General features: G+C 37.5%; 1 protein-coding gene across 1 annotated transcript in view; it reads left to right on the top strand.

Moving 5' to 3' along the window:
* LOC123629746 (ankyrin repeat domain-containing protein 26-like) overlaps positions 1-17295 on the top strand; it is a 33838-nt gene that overhangs the window by 6681 nt on the left and 9862 nt on the right. The window contains exons 5-6 of the mRNA XM_045539160.1: positions 1538-1760; positions 4131-4173. Of these exons, the coding sequence (XP_045395116.1) occupies positions 1538-1760; positions 4131-4173 (266 nt within the window). The remainder of the gene's footprint in view (positions 1-1537; positions 1761-4130; positions 4174-17295) is intronic.

Genomic DNA, 17295 nt, shown 5'->3' with positions numbered 1-17295 from the left:
AGAATGGGAGAAAATATTTGCTTTCTACACATCTGATAAAGGGCTGATAATAAGAATCTATATAGAACTTAAGAAAACAACAAGAAACAATCAACCCCATCAATACATGGGCAAAGGACAGGAACAGAAACTTTTCAAAAGAAGACAGAATAATGGCCAGCAAATATAAAAAAGTGCTCAATATTTCTACTCATTAGGCAAATGCAACTCAAAACTACAACGAGATATCACCTAACTCCAGTGAGAATGGCCCGTATCAAAAAGTTCCAAAACAACAAATGCTGGCCTGGATACGGAGAGATAGGAACACTTTTTACACTGCTGGTGGGACTGCCAATTAGCACAACCCCTGTGGAAAGTAATTTGGAGATACCTCAAAGAGCTAAAAGTAGAAATACCATTTGAGCCAGTAATCCCACTACTGGGCATCTAAACAAAGGAAAAAAAGATGTTCTAGGGCCAGGCATGGTGGCTTCCACCTGTAATGCTAGGACTCTGGGAGACCAGGGCAGGTGGATCATTTGAGCTCAGAAGTTCGAGACTGAGCAATAGCCTGAGCGAGAGCAAGACCCTGTCTCTACTAAAAACACAAAGAAATTATCTGGACAACTAAACATAGACAGAAAAAATTAGCCAGACATGGTGGCACATGCCTGTTGTCCCAGCTATTCAGGAGGCTGAGGCAGAAGGATTGCTTCAGCCCAAGAGTTTGAGGTTGCTGCGAGCTAGGCTGATGCCATGGCACTCTAGCCTGGGCAACAGAGTGAGACTTTGTCTCAGAAAACAAAGAAACAAACAAAAAGACATTCTTTCATAAAGACATCTGCACTCCAATGTTTATAGCAGCACAATTCACAATTGCAAAGATGTGGAAATAACCCAAATGCACATCAATACATGAGTGGATTAGTAAAATTTCAGATATGTAACTATGGAATACTACTAATCTACCTTTTTATAGGGATAATCATTTTGTTGTGTGTATTTAAGGAGTATAAAATGATGTTTTGATATGTTTGTACATAGTGAAATAGCCATTATATTGCACCAAACTGATAAATTCACATTGTTCATTTTCACTTACTATTCCTTTCAATACAAGTGTTTCTTATGGCATCCACAAGAATCTTATAAATAGATCCATTGCAGAAGGCAGCAATTATTACTTGTTAAGCCATACATTGCTGCATCATTGATAGACATTTCTCTACCCTCCTTACTTTATTTAAATTACTTCTTTTTTAGCAATTCCCCTAGGAATATATATATATATATATATATATATATATATATATATATACACACACACACACACACACACACACACACACACACACACACACACTCACTTCTTTGGAACAATTGTGAAAGCGTAACTGCACAGAGTAGGCATGCTTTGACACATCTTCAAAGTTAAAACACTATTTACTGGGAAGTTCCATTTACTCTTATGGTCACTTTTTGAAAATTTAATCATTTAGGAATCATTTAAGAAAAAATGAAATACTAAACATTTGTCTTTTTGCAATCTTCACAGAGCTACTGAGAGGCCAGCAGCGTTCAGTAGCAGTCTTGTTGCAGAGACACAGGAGACCAGAAGTTTCTCTGGCCCTTGTACAATGAGCACAGAGTCAGCTTCTGCTGGAACTGTTGTTGATGGGTTAGGTCTTCACAGAGAATTTCCTGGAAGAGAATACTCACTGTTTTCTTCTTCCTGCCCATGGACTTTAGATACCAGCTTGAAGAATAACTTGAGTGAGGTTAGTTATATGATCTTCTTTCCTTTGGGTTTCAGATTTCTGATATAATTACTGTTTTTAGTTTGGTGAAATACTGAGTTGTTTAAATGACCTATGCATGATTAGTAATGGTTATAATTATCTGAGTTAATAAAGAGAGGAAAGAGAAAGTTTTCTATTTTCTTAAATTCCCTGCAGCTCTCATTTTCAAGAGATACCCAGATAGTAATGTTATTCAATACATGTAAGTAAAATGACACATTTTAGATTTGTTTAAAGGCTGCATTTAAGTTAGATGTTAGAGATTGAATTTTCTGTAATAACAGGAAGTATATTGAGAGGTCCTTTGGCTTCCTTCCAATTGATTTTAGTTTGGCTGTGGTTGTGGTTCATAACACTTTTGAAGTTTTCCTCTACCATCTCAAAGTTTCCACCCTTAGTCACAAGGGAATGATTGGCATCCAAACACTTAACCACATCTGGATATTTATTATTTATAGCAGTCCAAGAGAGGTAAGTTTTATGAATTAAATAAACCTGTAGTACTACAAAGATTAACTTCTCTTTTTAAATTAAAAGATTTGTCATTTCCTTACATAAAAGTACATGTTTAATTGCTAAGGTAATTACAGCCTTTTAATCTCAAGTTTTGTAAAATTTGCCTATTGGTGGGCAATTGCACAGCACTTTTTAGTTAAATGAGGCATGTACTTGAACTTTTAAAATGGCATTCACTTTTGTCTCTCTATCTTGCCATCACTTGAATGATTGATGACTAAGATGGAAAATCTATCAAGACATTTTGCTGTCTTTTTTCCTTCTATAATCTGTGCCAGGCACTGTATTGCCCTTCAACTGGCGACAACAATTCTGAATTTCTAGTAAGGGAAATATGAGGAAAATGTGTGATTTAAGGGGAAAGTAAGAATAAAATGAAAGAGTCTTTTAAAACATCATTTAATATTTGACAGTCTCACTTGTCAATATAGATAAAATCACTCAAGCCTCCCACCAGCCAGGACAAAACTAGAAGCATCAATACTCCAGACACTTTTCCTAAGCCTCTGGGTGCCCCTCCCAGAGCAGCTCCCTTCCTGGGATCTGGGTCCGTCCCTTTCCCTTCTGAGCTTTCATATGTAACCTGGGAAAAGATAATTACATTAATAGGCCCTTAGTTCAAGTCACATTACGATGTACATTTTACATAGTGTTTATTAATGGTAACGTAAGATTCTGTTGATAAAGCCTTCTCCCTTTATCTGGTATTGAGTTGTACTTTTACAACACCTGGCTGGTAATACTGTTATCAGATTATTCATTTGTTCATGCCTTTCTATGGTGGTGTTCTCACAAAAGTGTTCTTGAAAACAGTCTCTCAAAATACTGGGAAAAGTGTTAGTCAGACATTTGTGAAGGCATCAGATGTCATATTATGATTATCACCACAATATATTTATTAGCTTGAATATACTCTTTCAGGCCCCGTTTTGGGCATTTAGAGGGAGAATACCTTTTATACAAAGGAGTTAAACAAGAATCCTCTATATGAGAACATTTACAATACATTAATAGTTAGAAATGTTTTCACACATTTTTAGAAATAACTAAAAATTGCAGCTATAAGCAGCCAGATGTTTCCAAAACCTGGTACTAATTTCTGAAAAGAAATAAAAATTACAATTCATGAGCTATATATTTTTGACCTCTTTTCTAATTCTAGAACATCGTGAATCAAAGAAACTAAGTTTGAAAACTGGCTCTAACCTATATTTATCCTTATTTCAAGCAAATTTTGGGAGATCTTAGTGTTCATATGACAAAATGTCAGTCATAAGACAGGCAGCACAATATTTTTACCTAATCTTAGCCAGTAGAATATTCACATGACATTATGACAGTGCCATTTTCTTCATATGTGTATTCATGATTCTGTGCTAAAATGTTAGTAGCATAGAACATACTTTAATATTTTAGTTTTATTAGAAGTGGAAAATAAAAATTTTATTTTAAGGAAAAATCAATTACAGTGAAAAAACCTCATCATGTTTTATAAAGGGTAGAGTTTTCCTAAGAATTTCAAAGTAACACATTCATGTGAAAATGTGATTTGAATTGTCCAACCTTTGTACTGATAAGAGAAAATGTCACCCTTTTTGAAGTCATGTATATTCAGTAGACCAATATTAATTGTACTTTTTTATTAGATGATTGTAGACAGCATCACACATACACATTCTGTTATCTAAATGTGAAATAAATAGGAATTTTATTTTATTATGTGATTATTTCTCTATTTAAGCAATCCTCAAGTTAAGTCTAGTCTCTCTAGCAATGCCATGAAAATGTCTCTGGTTTACCTGAAGATTATAAATAATATTTGACTTATTTCAGATGCAGCAGGAGTTGGAAGAAATAACTTCAGGACTAGAAGTAGGTATGCTGCCAAATTTTATGAATTAAATTGAGAGTAATGATTTGATTTCTGAAATCAGCTGTAAGTAAGAAGTGGCATCCCTCTCTATTATTTGGTTAATAGATACTACATTAAATATTTCCTCTTACATGAATCTAGTGAAAGATGTGAAAACACTAACATTCATACTGAACAGTATACTTATGCTTCATGATTTCATTATCATATTCCATAGCTTCAGAGAAATCTCATGAAATTTATGTTTTGTTTTGTTATTTTCTGGATCTGCACTTTATTCACTCTACCATCCCTATGAACCTATTCATGTGTCAGGCAGCACACTGGAACTATTCTCAGAAAACGAAGGCATCATCAGCTTTCTACGTTTATGATAATGATTTAAGGCCAAAACCCCCAAACTCATCTAGTGACACTAAGCCAAGCAATTATAGTTCATAAGCAGTCACTTGACCTGTGACCTTTTAAATCCATCATCTACTTTTTCACTGGCATACTTTTGCCCTCAGAAAAGGTTCCATATTTCTTAGCATGGAAACATCACCCACATCAATGTGGTTCTTGTCAATTTTTTCAACTTCATATCTTGCCACATACCCTACACTGCCCCTCTGTTCTAGCATCTCAAAAACTAGACTACTTAGAATTCCACAATGTCCCTCCTCACTGCCACCTGTTTTCCTTTACTTCTTCCCTCTATCTGATAATTGTCCCTCAGCTATCAAGTTATGTATCACCCCTCCCAAAAAGTGTACTCTACTGATAGAAAACTTGGACAGATGACCCTTGTCTGTGTTAAAAGAGTGCCCATTTTATACTTGTTATGGTCTCTCTGACTCTGCAGGGTATTCCCTGCTTCTCCTCTTTGCATATTACAGTATACGATTGTTGAGGTCGGTCATGTGGACTGTGTCATCTTCACCTTGTCCTTCCAGTGCTTGTCATAGTTCCTTCGCATGTGGTTGTTGAATGAGTGAAGGGAGCTGAGAAAACCAGATGCTGAACCACAATGATAATTAATTTAATGTGCAACTATGGACAATAATATTTAATATAATAATAATAATATGATAATATAATATTAATATTACAATACGAGTTTTGTATTGCCTGTTTACATATATATTTATCATTCTTATTAACACCAATAAAGTTCTTGCCTCTTTCTTACTAGCTTACACTTATTTCCTACAAAATCTTTTAGGTAAAGAATATAATTCTTTACTTTTATTTCCAGGTGCTACTGGATACAGTCCTCTAGAAGAGTTTCTCCTCTAGGATACATTAATGAGTCAAGTCTAAATGAATATATTCTTTGGAAGGCATCTCAACAATATATGCCAATTTTTTTTTAAATTATATGATGTGAAAGACTTTTAATTGGATCTTGCCAATGAAAGCCAATTTTATATCCTCAAACTGTCAAAGTGTGAGCTCTTTCAATAACCAAACACTCAAGTTTTCATGAATACTTTAGTGAAGTTACTTGATTTCTCATTCATCTTTTACCATTTTCATCACTATACATAATGATAAATTTACATTTAGACAGACATCATTTTGGTTCAGGTACTGTGGTCATTGTCAATGTTTGGAGGTGTTACAATTCTTACAGTGCCATCAGACTTATGTAATTTTAATTTTCAGCACAGATTTATATGGCTCTTTCTTCCTGGAGACAAAAAGTTTGCCTAACTCTTTTGATTTTTTCTGTTCATTCAGATTTAGATCCTGTGTGTTTTGACAAGTGTATCACAGAAGTGGTCCTGTGGATCTTCTCTTTGCATCCTAACATGGGATCTACATCTGATTTGTCTTATTCCTGATGATGTTAGCATTGACCGCTAATGGTGGTATCTGCTGTGTTTGAGATTTGACTTGCTGAATGAGCCAAGCATAGTACCTGAAATAAATCTAACTCAGTCAGGTGTGTAATTCTTTTCACACTAACCTTACTTGCTTCAATTTCCTCATATTTTGGTGCAGATTTTATTTCTAAATTAGTGACATCCTTTGGTCTGTTGTTCTCTTTTTTTCTTTTGCTGTCTTTGTCTGGTTTTGATGTGAAGGTGATACTGGCTTTATAAAACTATTTGGTAAGTAATTGTCTTCTTCAATTTTTTAGGAGAGTTTGTATAACCCTGGTGTTAATTCCTTGAATGTTGGTTAAAATTCTCCAGTGAAACCCTCTAGGCCTAGAGACTTTGGGGAGAGGGAGCTGTTTTATTCCAAATGCCATTTGTTTCTTAAATAGTTACGGAGCTATTCAGGTTATCTATTTAATATTGGCTCAGTTTGGATAATTTGTGGTTCTTGAGAAATTGCTCCATTTGTTATACATAGTTAAGTTGATGAGCATGACATTTTTTGTAGCATTCATTAGTTATCATTTTAATGGCTGTAACATCTGCCTTTTTTGCTGCTCATGTCTGATATTAGTGATCTGTATCTTCTCTGTTTTTATCTTTCTCGGTCTTGTCAGATTTTTGTTGATTTTATTTATTTTTTTAAAGAACTAGCTACTTGTTTTCTTGATTTCTTATTATTTTCCTGTTTTTTCATATAATTATTTTTCTTCTTATATTCACTATTTCCTCCTCATTCTTATTTTCAGTTTCTCTTGTTCTTTTTTAGTTTCTTAAACTAGGACTATTGATTTGAACTTTTCCTTTTATAATAACGTAGGTACTTAGTGCAATAAATGTCATCTTCAGCACTGTTTAAGTGGCGTTCACATAATTTCATTAGTTATATTTTTATTTTCATCCAGTTTCATGTATTCTATATTCCTTTCAGCTTTCTTCTTAGACCCATGCCTTTCTTTGATGGGTACTATTTAATTCTCAACTGTTTGGAGAATTTCTGTTATCTTTCTCATAATTTCCAGGTGTATTCAATTATTTTAATTGAACGTACTTGTATGATTTCAATGGTTTTAAATTTCTTGAAGTTTATTTTATGACTTAGAATATGGACTATTTTTGTGAATTCATCATGGATTATTGGAAAAAAAGTTTCATCTGCTATTATTGGGTGGACTGTTCTATGACTACCCACTTGTGGGGGCTGAGAGTGTTATGCACTTGTTCTACGCCTGTGCTGATCTTCTGTCTGTAGATTACTAGTGTAGGGTGGTGAAGTCCTCAGGTAAAATTGTGCATTTATCTGTTTCTCTTTTGAGTTCTGTCAGTTTGTACTTCATGTGTACAGAGGCCATATTGTGTACACATTTAAACAGCTCTTATGTCTTGCTTGTTTGTTGGCCTTTCCATTATTGTGTGATGTACCTCTTTATGTCTAGTAATTGTTTTTGCTCTGAAGTCTACTTTATCTCATATTAACATAGCCATATTAGTTTTTAAAGAGAACTGAGGTTGCGTAGTTTATCACTTCCATCCTTTTACATTCGCTGTAACTATGCTGTTAAATTTGAAGTGCGTTCATTAACAGGCAGCATAAATTTTGTTGAATCATGCTGTTTCCCACTCCACTTTGGTATTATCTTTTAATTGACACATGCCCACTATTTGCATTCAAGGGAATTGTTATATGCTTAAGGGTCAGGTGTGTGCTACTTTTTGATTTGTTTTCTGTTTGTTAATTATCTTGCTCTTTCCTCTGCATCTCTTTCCTTACCCTCCTGTTGGATACTTCAGGAATTTTAGGATTAGATATTGATTTTTTTTTACAGTGTTTTTGATAATATATCTTTTATAATTTTCTTAGTGGTGACTTTAATTATTATTATACATGCACAACTTATCAGAGTCCACTGGTGTGGATGTTTTACCATTTGAAGTGAAATGTAGAAACCTTATTTCCATTTAGCTTCCTTCAGCTTTTTATTTTTTAAAATGGAATGGTGCTAAGTGACGCCCCTGTTGCACTGGATGCCACATCAAATATCATTCAAAAACGTATGGGAAGAAGCATATTTTATCCTCCCCTATTTTCCCATTCTGATGTTCTTCTTTTTGAGGTTCCAAGCATTCTTCTGATACCAGCTCCTTTCTGTTTAGAGAACTCACTCTATACATTGGTAAGAGGAGGTTTGCTAAGCACAACTTGTCTTAGTTTCCTCCATCTGAGGACGCCTTTATTTGCCCTTCCTTTCTGAGTGTGAATTTTGCTGGATGCAGATTTAGTGGCTGATAGTTCTTTTCTTTCAGCAATTTAAAAATGTTAGGCCTCTTCCTCCCATCCTCCATGGTTTTGAATGAGAAATCTGTCATTTGAATCCATATCTCTCCATCAGTCTACATCATTTCTCTTGGGCATGCTTTGAAGAGTTTTTATCTGTCTTCATTTTTCAGTTTTCAGAAGGTTTTAAAGGACATGTCTTGATCTGGACTTCTTTGGGTTTATCTTATGTAGAATTCACTTAGATACTTGAATCTGTAGGGTTTTGTCTGCCAAATTTGTGATATTTTCAGATATTACTTCATTGAATATTTTTTTCAGTCCTACTGTCTCTTTCGACTTTCTTTTTTTCCCTGGGTCTCTGATGATACAGATGCTGTCTGATGGGTCCCCGCGGCTGTCTTGTTTGTTCTGTTTTATATCTGTTTTTTTCTTTATTGTTCAAAATAGGGAAATTCTATTGATTTGCTTTGAAGTTCATTTATTCTATCTTCTCCCTTTTACTATTGAGTTTATCCCCCAAATTTTAACTTAGTTATTATAGTTTTAAAATCTACAATTTCCATTTGGTTCCTTGTTTTTATTTTGTATGTCGGAGTATTATAGGGTTACAAAGGCTTTGATTACATAATTGCTTTTGCACTGTCCCAAAACAGTGCCCATTCACTAGGGAGTATGCACCATAGCCGCTATTTGTGGATTTACCTAATCCCTCTTCCCCATTCCTACCTGCTCAACACCCTATCAATGTTTCTTCCCATATGTGCACATTAGTGTTGATCATTTGGTACGAATTTAATGGTGAGTGCCTGTGGTGTTTTTCCATTCTTATGATATTTCACTTAAAAAAATGGACTCTAGCTCCATCCAATATAATAGAATAGGTAGTTAATCATTTTTAATTTTTTTATACGGCTGACTAGTACTCCACGGTACACATCTGCCACATTTTTTAAATCTGCTCATGTATTGATGGGCACTTGTATTGTTTTCATATTTTTGCAGTTGTGAACCATGCTGCTATAAACATTCGAGTGCAGATGTCTTTTTCATAGAATATCTTTTCCTTTGGGTAGATGCCCAATAGTGGGACTGCTGGATCAAATGATAGTTCTACTTTTAGTTCTCTGAGTTATCACTATGGTACTTTCCATAGAGGGTAGTATCAGTTTCCAGTCCCAGCAGCAGTATATGAGTGTTCCTATCTCTTGGTATCCACACCAACATTTGTTGTTTTGGGACTTTTTGATAAAAGCCGTTCTCACTGGAGTTAAGTGATATCTCATAGTGGTTTTTATTTGCATGTCCCTGAGGATAAGAGATGTTCACCACTTTTTAAAGATGTGTGTTGGCCACTAGTCTACCATTAGTCTTTTCTTTTGAAAAGTTTCTGTTCATGTCATTGACCACTTTGTATGGATTTGTTTGATGAGTTCGATATAGATTCTGGTTATCAGCCCTTTATTGGATGTGTAGCATGTGAATATTTTCTCCCATTCTCTAGATTGTCTGTTTGCTCTCATGGGAGTTTCCTTGGCTGTGCAGAACCTTGTTAATTTGATAAGGTCCCATTTGTTTGTTTTCACTGATGCCATGATTGCTTTTGGGGTCTTCTTTATTAATTCTTTGCCTAGGCTGATGTCTGTGAGAGTTTTTCCAACATTTTCTTCTAGAATTCTTAAGGTTTCATGCCTTAGGTGTAAGTCTGTAATCCATTGTGAATTGATTTTTGTGAGAGGCAAAAAGGGCAGTTCCTGTTTGAGTCTTCTGCATGTGGCTATCCAAATTTCTTAGTACCACTTATTGAATAGATATTCTTTTTCCCACTGTGTGTATGTTTCTTGTTTATCAAAGAGCAGATAGCTCTATCTGGATGGTTTTGTATCTGGGTTTTTAGTCCTGTTCCACTGGTCTATGTCTCTGTTCTTGTGCAAGTACCATACTGTTTTGGATACTCTAGCCTTGTAGGATAGCTTGAAGACTGCTAAATTGGTGCCTTCCATTTTTTTCTTTATGCTTAAGGTTGCTTTTTCTATACGGGGGTCTTCTCTTGTTTGATATAAAGTGTTCATTTATTTTTTTGAGATATGCAAAAAACGTTGTTGGTATTGTAATAGAGATTGCATTGAATCTGTAGATCAGTTTGAGCAGTATGACCATGAGCATGGTATGGCTTTCCATCTGTTTATGTCCTCTGCTATTTCCTCGCTCAGTGTTTTGTAGTTCTCCCTGTAGAGCTCTTTCACCAGCTTAGGTGAATATATTCCTGGGTATTTTATTTACCTTGTTGCCATTGTGAAAAGTATGGAGTCTTTGATTTGGATCTCTGTTTGCCTGTTGTTTGCGTATATGAATGCTACCAATTTATGTACATTAATCTTGTAACCTGAGACTTTGCTGAACTTATCAATTGCAATAATCTCTTGGCTGAATCTTTGGGGTCTAGATAAAATATCATATTGTCAGCAAAGCACAGTAGTTTGACATCCTCTGCCCCCATTTGTATTGGCTTGCTTTCTTTCTCTTATCTAATTGCCCTGGCTAGGAACCCAAGCACTATGTTGAACAGAACTGGTGATAGAAGGCAATATTGTTTGGTTCCAGTTCTGAGCAGGAAATCTTTCAAATTTTCCTCATGCTGTATAATGTTGGCAGAGAGTTTGTCCTATACGGCTTTTATCATTTTGAGGTAAGTCCCATCTATGCTTATTTTGTTAAGCGTTCTTATCATAAAAGTGTTCCAAATTTTATCAAATGCTTTCTGTGCATCTACTGCGAGGATCATATGGTCTTAGCTTACACTTCTGTTTATGTGGTGAATTACATTTATAGGTTTGTGTATGTTGAAACATCCCTGCATTTTTGGGATGAAGCCCTCTTAATCATGATAGATTATTTATTTGATGAGTAGCTGAATTAGATTTGCTAGGATTTTCTTGACATTTTTTGAATGTATATTCATAATGGATATTGGTCTGTAATTTTCTATTTTTGGCGAGTCCTTTCATGGCTTTGGGATCAGAGTGATGTTGGCTTTGTAAACTGTGTTGGGGAGGAATCCTACCTTCTCAATATTGTGGAATAATTTCTGCTGTATAGGCACCAGTTCTTCTTCGTAGGTCTGATAAAATTAAGCTGTGAGGCCGTCTGGTCTGAGACTTTTATGTTTAGGAAAGTTTTTATTGCTGCTTCAATTTCAGTACTTGATATTGGTCTGTTCAGGAATTCTATTTCTTCCTGATTGAGCCTAGGGAAGCATTGTCATTCTAAGAATTTGTCCATTTCCTCCACACTTACAAGTTTACCTGCATAGACATTTTCATAGTATTCATACATGATATTATGTATTTCCATGGTATGAGTTGTAATTTCTCCTTTTTCATTCCTGACTGAGCTTATTAGCACCCTGACTTTTGTGCTTCTGGTTCTAGTGAGGATCTTGCCAATCTAGTCAGGATCATGCCAATTTTCTTTTCTTTTCAAAGAATGAACTTTCTGTTTCATAAATCTTTTGTATAGGTCTTTTATTATTGATTTCATTTAGTTCTGCTGTGATCCTTCTTATTTCTTTTCATCTGTCGGGTTTGGAATTGGTTTGCTCATCCTTTTCCAGTTCTTTGAGATGATTCATTAGATTGTTGATTTGTGATCTTTCTGTATTTTAGAAAAAAGAATGTATGACTATAATTTTCCTCTCAGGATTGCAGTAGCTGTGTCCCACAGATTTTTGATAACTTGTGTCCTTGTTATCATTTAGGTCAAAGAATCTTTTGATTTCCATCTTAATTTCCTCCTTGACCTGAGTATCATTCAGAAGTATGTTGTTTTGTTTCCATGAATTTGTGTAGAGATGATTGTTTCTGTTGGAGCTGATTTCTAATTTTATTCCATTGTGGTCTGAGTGGATACATGGTATAATTTGCATTTTTTAAAAAAAATTGTTGAGACATGTTTTATTGCTTAGGATATAGTGAAGCTTAGAGAATGTCCCAGTAGCTGATGAGAAGAATGTATACTCAGCAGTTTTTGGGTAAAATGTTCTGTAAATGTCTGTTAGGATCATTTCTCATAGAGTTCACTTTAAGTCCATTGTTTCTTTGTTTATATTTTATTTGGAGGATTTGTTCTGTTCTGTGAAAGGGGTTTTGAAGACCCCAGTTATTATGGTGCTGCCATTTATCATTTTGCTTAGATGAAGTAGTATTTGCTTCATGAATATGAGTGCAGCTCTGTTGACCATGTAAATATTTAGAATTGTTATGTCTTCTTGTTGAATTGTTCCTTTTACCATTATATTATGACCATCTTTGTCTTTCATTACTTTTGTTGATTTGAAGACTAAGTTATTCGATATGAGAGCTGCCACACCAGCTTTCTTTTGGTTTTCCTTTCCATGGAATATTGTTTTCCATGTCTTCAGTTTGAGTCTGAATGAGTCTTTGTGAGTTAGATGTATTTCCTGAGGATAGATGTTACTTGGCATATGTATATGTATTCATTCACCTAATTTATGTCTCTTCAGTGGGCAGTTCAAGTCATTCATATTTATTGAAATATTTGATAAGTGGGTCGGATCTGTGCATCCTGTTGATTAGATTTCTGTTGCTTTGTTTTATCTCTGTGCCATTGTGGTATCTGGCCTTTAACCTTTAGCTTTTGGGTAATTTTACACTGATGAGTTCTATTGTGCTGATCCATGACTAATGCAGTTCTGAGTACTTCCTGCATGGCAGGTCTTATCTTGAACAACTCCCTCAGAGATTGCTTATCTGAGAACAATTTTATTTCTCCGTCATATATGAAACTTAGTTCTCCAGGATACAAAAATCTAGTTGGGCCTTATTTCCTTTGAGAAGAGTGAGAGTAGAGCCCCAGTTGTAAGGTGTCACTTGAGCAGTCTGCAGTTAGTGTGATGTGTTTCCCTGGGTAAGCTACTTACTGCTTTCCCCTTACAGCTCATAAGAGCACCTCTGTCATGTTTAATTTCTCCACTCTGATGACTATGTGTTGTGTTTTCCTCTTCATCATGGCTCCGCCAGGGGTCCTAGGAGGTTCTTGTACCTGGATATCTAGAATTCTAGCAAGGTCAAGGAAATTTTCCTCAATCATTCACTCAATTAAATTATCTAACCATTGTGTATTTTCTTCTGCCCCCTCAGGAATGCCTATGATTCCTATGTTAGGCCTCTTATCATAGTTCCATATTTTTGTATGCTTTGTTTATTTCCCTTATTTCTCTGTTCTCTCTCTGTGACTGACTGATTTAATTGAAAGGTGGTATCATCAAGCTCTGGGATTCTTTCTTCTGCCTGACCTAACCTGTTCTTAAGGCTTCTTACTGTGTTTTGTAATTCCTTGAATGAATTTTTCATCTCCAGAAGTTCTGTTTGATTTTTCTTTAATACTTGAACTGCTTTAGTGAATTTTTCATTCATTTCCTGCACTTTGGCTTTTTTTGTGTGTTGTATTTCCATATTTTATTGAATTGCATTGAGGTTTCTTACAATCCATGTTCAAAATTATTCACCAGTCATTTCAGTGTTATGATTTTGGTTGGTATCCATTGCTAGAGTGCTGGTGAAGCCTTTCCTGGGTGTTCTTTAGCTTTTATTTTCCATACTTCTAGAGTTCTTTTGCTGATTCTTTCTCGTATGGAGCAATTTTTACCTCTTTGGAGGTAAAACCTTTCGATTTTCTTTTGTTTCGATAATGACATATACCGAGTTTAATATCTGAGCCCTGAGGTCATGCTTCTGTGTGAGAACTGACCACACCCTGTATGGTGAGTCAGTAAATGTAGTAAAAGGGCATGTAAACTGACCTCCCTATCCGTAGGTGTTGCTTGCTGGGAAGAACAAGCTTCAGTGTTGTTTTTGGTTCCTGGGACCTCCTCTAGTTACTCAGAAGAACTCTAGTGTCCCAGATGGTGGGTGGGGCTCTGGAACTGGCAGATGTGTCCTTATTTTACACTTCAGCAGGTCCAGGTAGGGGAGTGAGGCTGGGTGTGACTTGGTTTCGTGAACCTGCACTAAAATTCCACAGAAGTTTTAGCAGGGGTCAAATTTCTGCCTTTGGGCACAGCTGCCAGGGATGGGCTGAAGTAGGGCCTACTCAGCCAGAAAGTCTGTGTGTGGAGGCAGGGCTGTCTGAGACCCTGAATCAGGTAGTCTGGAACAAACTTCACTTCTTTCCACCCTCCCCTATTCTGTGGTTTCTTCCAAGCCTCTGCTGGCAGGCAGGACCTCAAGCCAGCCTTGTTGTACTATGACTGTGATGGGGACTGGGAGTTTCCCTGTCCAGGATCCCAGCCAGAGCTGGGAATGGGGCCCTTCTGGGGGAGGAGGGGTGCCCCCACATGTACACCATAGGTGTGAACCCAAACTGCACTCTCTCCCAATCTGCCCCTGCAGGCATCCACAGCTCATGAGAATTATTCACAAATATCCCATCTTGCCCCTGGGTTTTGTGATTGGGACCTGAGTGTACTGGATCTGACATGTGGGCCCATCCTCTGGGCCCTGGAGATCAATCCCTGAACATAGCAGGGAGAAGCATACTGTTCCCAAGTCCCTCCTGGGATGCTCAAGCTGGATCAATGTCCCTCCACTTCGGGCTGTGTCCCACTCTGCTGAAGTCACCAGCAACAGTACCAGGAATGGCCAGCAGGCAGTGCACTCACAGTCCAAGCACCTCTTTTTTCTGCTACAGGACCTCCAGAGAAAAGGTATGAGCTCCATTCCCTGTGGGAGCCTCTGTGTGGTGGCTCAATTTTTTCTCTCAGTAGCCATGGGAGGGGAAGGGGAAGGGAAGAAAAAGAGTCTAGGTGGAGGAAAGTCCACTCTCTCGTCTTCTTCAAACCTCTCTCTGGGAGGCAGTCCACCCAGAATGACGAGTGTGTGGAATCACTCTCATCATCCAGGACCCACTGCACTCATGTGGCTCCTGCAGTCTGGGCCAGAGTTGAGAAATGTCTGTGTTGGGATGAGGAAGATGGAACCAGAATGTTTGGGGCACCCTGGTGAAGACAAAGGCAGCAGGTGTGTCAAAAAGCAATGTGGAATCTCCCATCTTGCTTGGGTCTGTGCGGCATGAGATGCACTAAGCGGTGCTGGGAGTCTGGTGCCCTTTTTGAAAGCAGCTCTCCACTCACTGGGAGCAGCGTTGTCTGGGCTTGCGTCAACAGAATGTCTCTCCAGCACCTCAAGAGCCCAGGAAGAGTCTGAGATACAAGGGAGGGGTATGGTACTGGATCCAGGTACCCTTCTGCCTGGACTCCTAGCCTCACTGGGCTTAATTCCCATCGATGCCTTTCTCCTTCCAATCTTGCTCTTCCTCCTCTTCCCCTGGAGTCTCCTGTGGGTTCAGGAACACTTCCTTAAGCCCCCTTTCTTATCTACATTTGTCTGTCTGTTTTTTCTCTTTCATCTAAAACTTCTCCTTCTATAGAGATGCTCTGGCTGGTGGTGCCTTCGGTCCACCATCTTACCCCCCATAACCATTTGGTTGTTTCTCATAACTTCTTTTCCTTTCCTGAAATTTTTAAGGTTTTCATTTGTTTCCAGACAATTCCTAATTGCTTATTGGCATGACCTCACTCAGTCTCATTGTAGCTGGGGCAGCGTAGAGGTTCAGTTGCCTGCTGGGCCCTGCTGACAACAGAAGTATGTGAAATGGAAGTGCTGATTAGCCTGGACTCTACTATCTTGTCAGTGTGTTGATTCTGGCTTGCAGTGGTGGCTCAGCTTCCTACTTGTCTCCAGTGACTCCAGGGTAGGGAAGGTGACACTCACCTTGCCTCTCAGTGTGTGGGACTCTTTCTTATTGAGTTGAGGTGGAGGCTCAGCTTCCTACTGAACTCCAGTGCCATCAGGGCTGCAAAGATGACACTAGCTCTGCTTCACACTGTCTTGGTAAATCTTTTGCATGCTGGGTGGGTGTGGGGGCTCAGGTTCCCTCTGGACCCCATTGATACTACATTGCCAAGGGAACTGTAAAATTATTTCCTTTTGTCAGGCAGGGGATGGAGAACAGCTTCCTACTTTGTCTGTTGCTACCACTCCAAAGTGAAAATCATAATGCCTACTTTTGCCAGATGGGAAATAGAAGATGAGCTCCTTTGTTGGTGCCAGTAATACCAGCAGGCAAGAACATCAAAGCATGGCTGCTTCTGTTCAGTGGATATGAAGTAGATAATCTGCTCCCCGATGGACTCCACTGGAACCATCCTGGTATTTCATTGCAGTTGGGTGGGTATTGCCAGCAAGGTTTTCTGCTGTTAGACCATTCTTTTCCAATCCTTTGGTTGGGAGAGCAGGCTTCTTGTTTTGTTTCGTCTGTGCCACTTAGTGGTCCTGATTGGAGGCTTCCGCAGCACTCTTCTCCAGAGCATATGGGAAGAAATTGAAGACCCAAGGAACTCATCATTGTGTTATTCCCCAGTAAGTGCACCTTCTTTTCACCTTTCAGATGCTGAGGCTTCTCCAACTTGGCTAGATCCAGATTTGTATTGTCTTAAAGTTAAAATTTGTGTGTGTGTGTGTGTGTGTGTGTGTGTGTTTGTGTATTTGATTCCTTTTTAAATCCTTGAATCTTCTGGTGATTAGGTTGGAGATAATTAACATGCCAGCTGGGGAAAAAAAACTGTAATTTCCACAATAAAAACAATAGTCCTTCTGTGTGACAACTTCATTTGATTATCCTAAGAAATAATGAACTGGAGGCACAGATATAATGAGTGTTAATAGGGTCTCATTTGTGATTATCAACATTGTAAAACTTTTTCACAGCCTATTAAAGTCCTACTATTCTTCTATAAGTAAATGGGAGTCTGTGGATAGAATTATGCTATATAATATAATGGCTTTGAAACTGAATCATGGTCAAAGGTTAACCCAACAAGTTTGGGGAAAAGATCTCAGGAACTAACTCCATCACTGTGGAGATGAGCACAATTTTCCAGGTACGTTGATGTCTCTGAGAGAACCT

Source organism: Lemur catta, unplaced genomic scaffold, assembly GCF_020740605.2.
Source record: "Lemur catta isolate mLemCat1 unplaced genomic scaffold, mLemCat1.pri scaffold_41_ctg1, whole genome shotgun sequence".
Taxonomy (NCBI): Eukaryota; Metazoa; Chordata; class Mammalia; order Primates; family Lemuridae; genus Lemur; species Lemur catta.
Note: the sequence above shows the minus strand (reverse complement) of the source record. Positions and strands in the feature narration are given on the sequence as shown.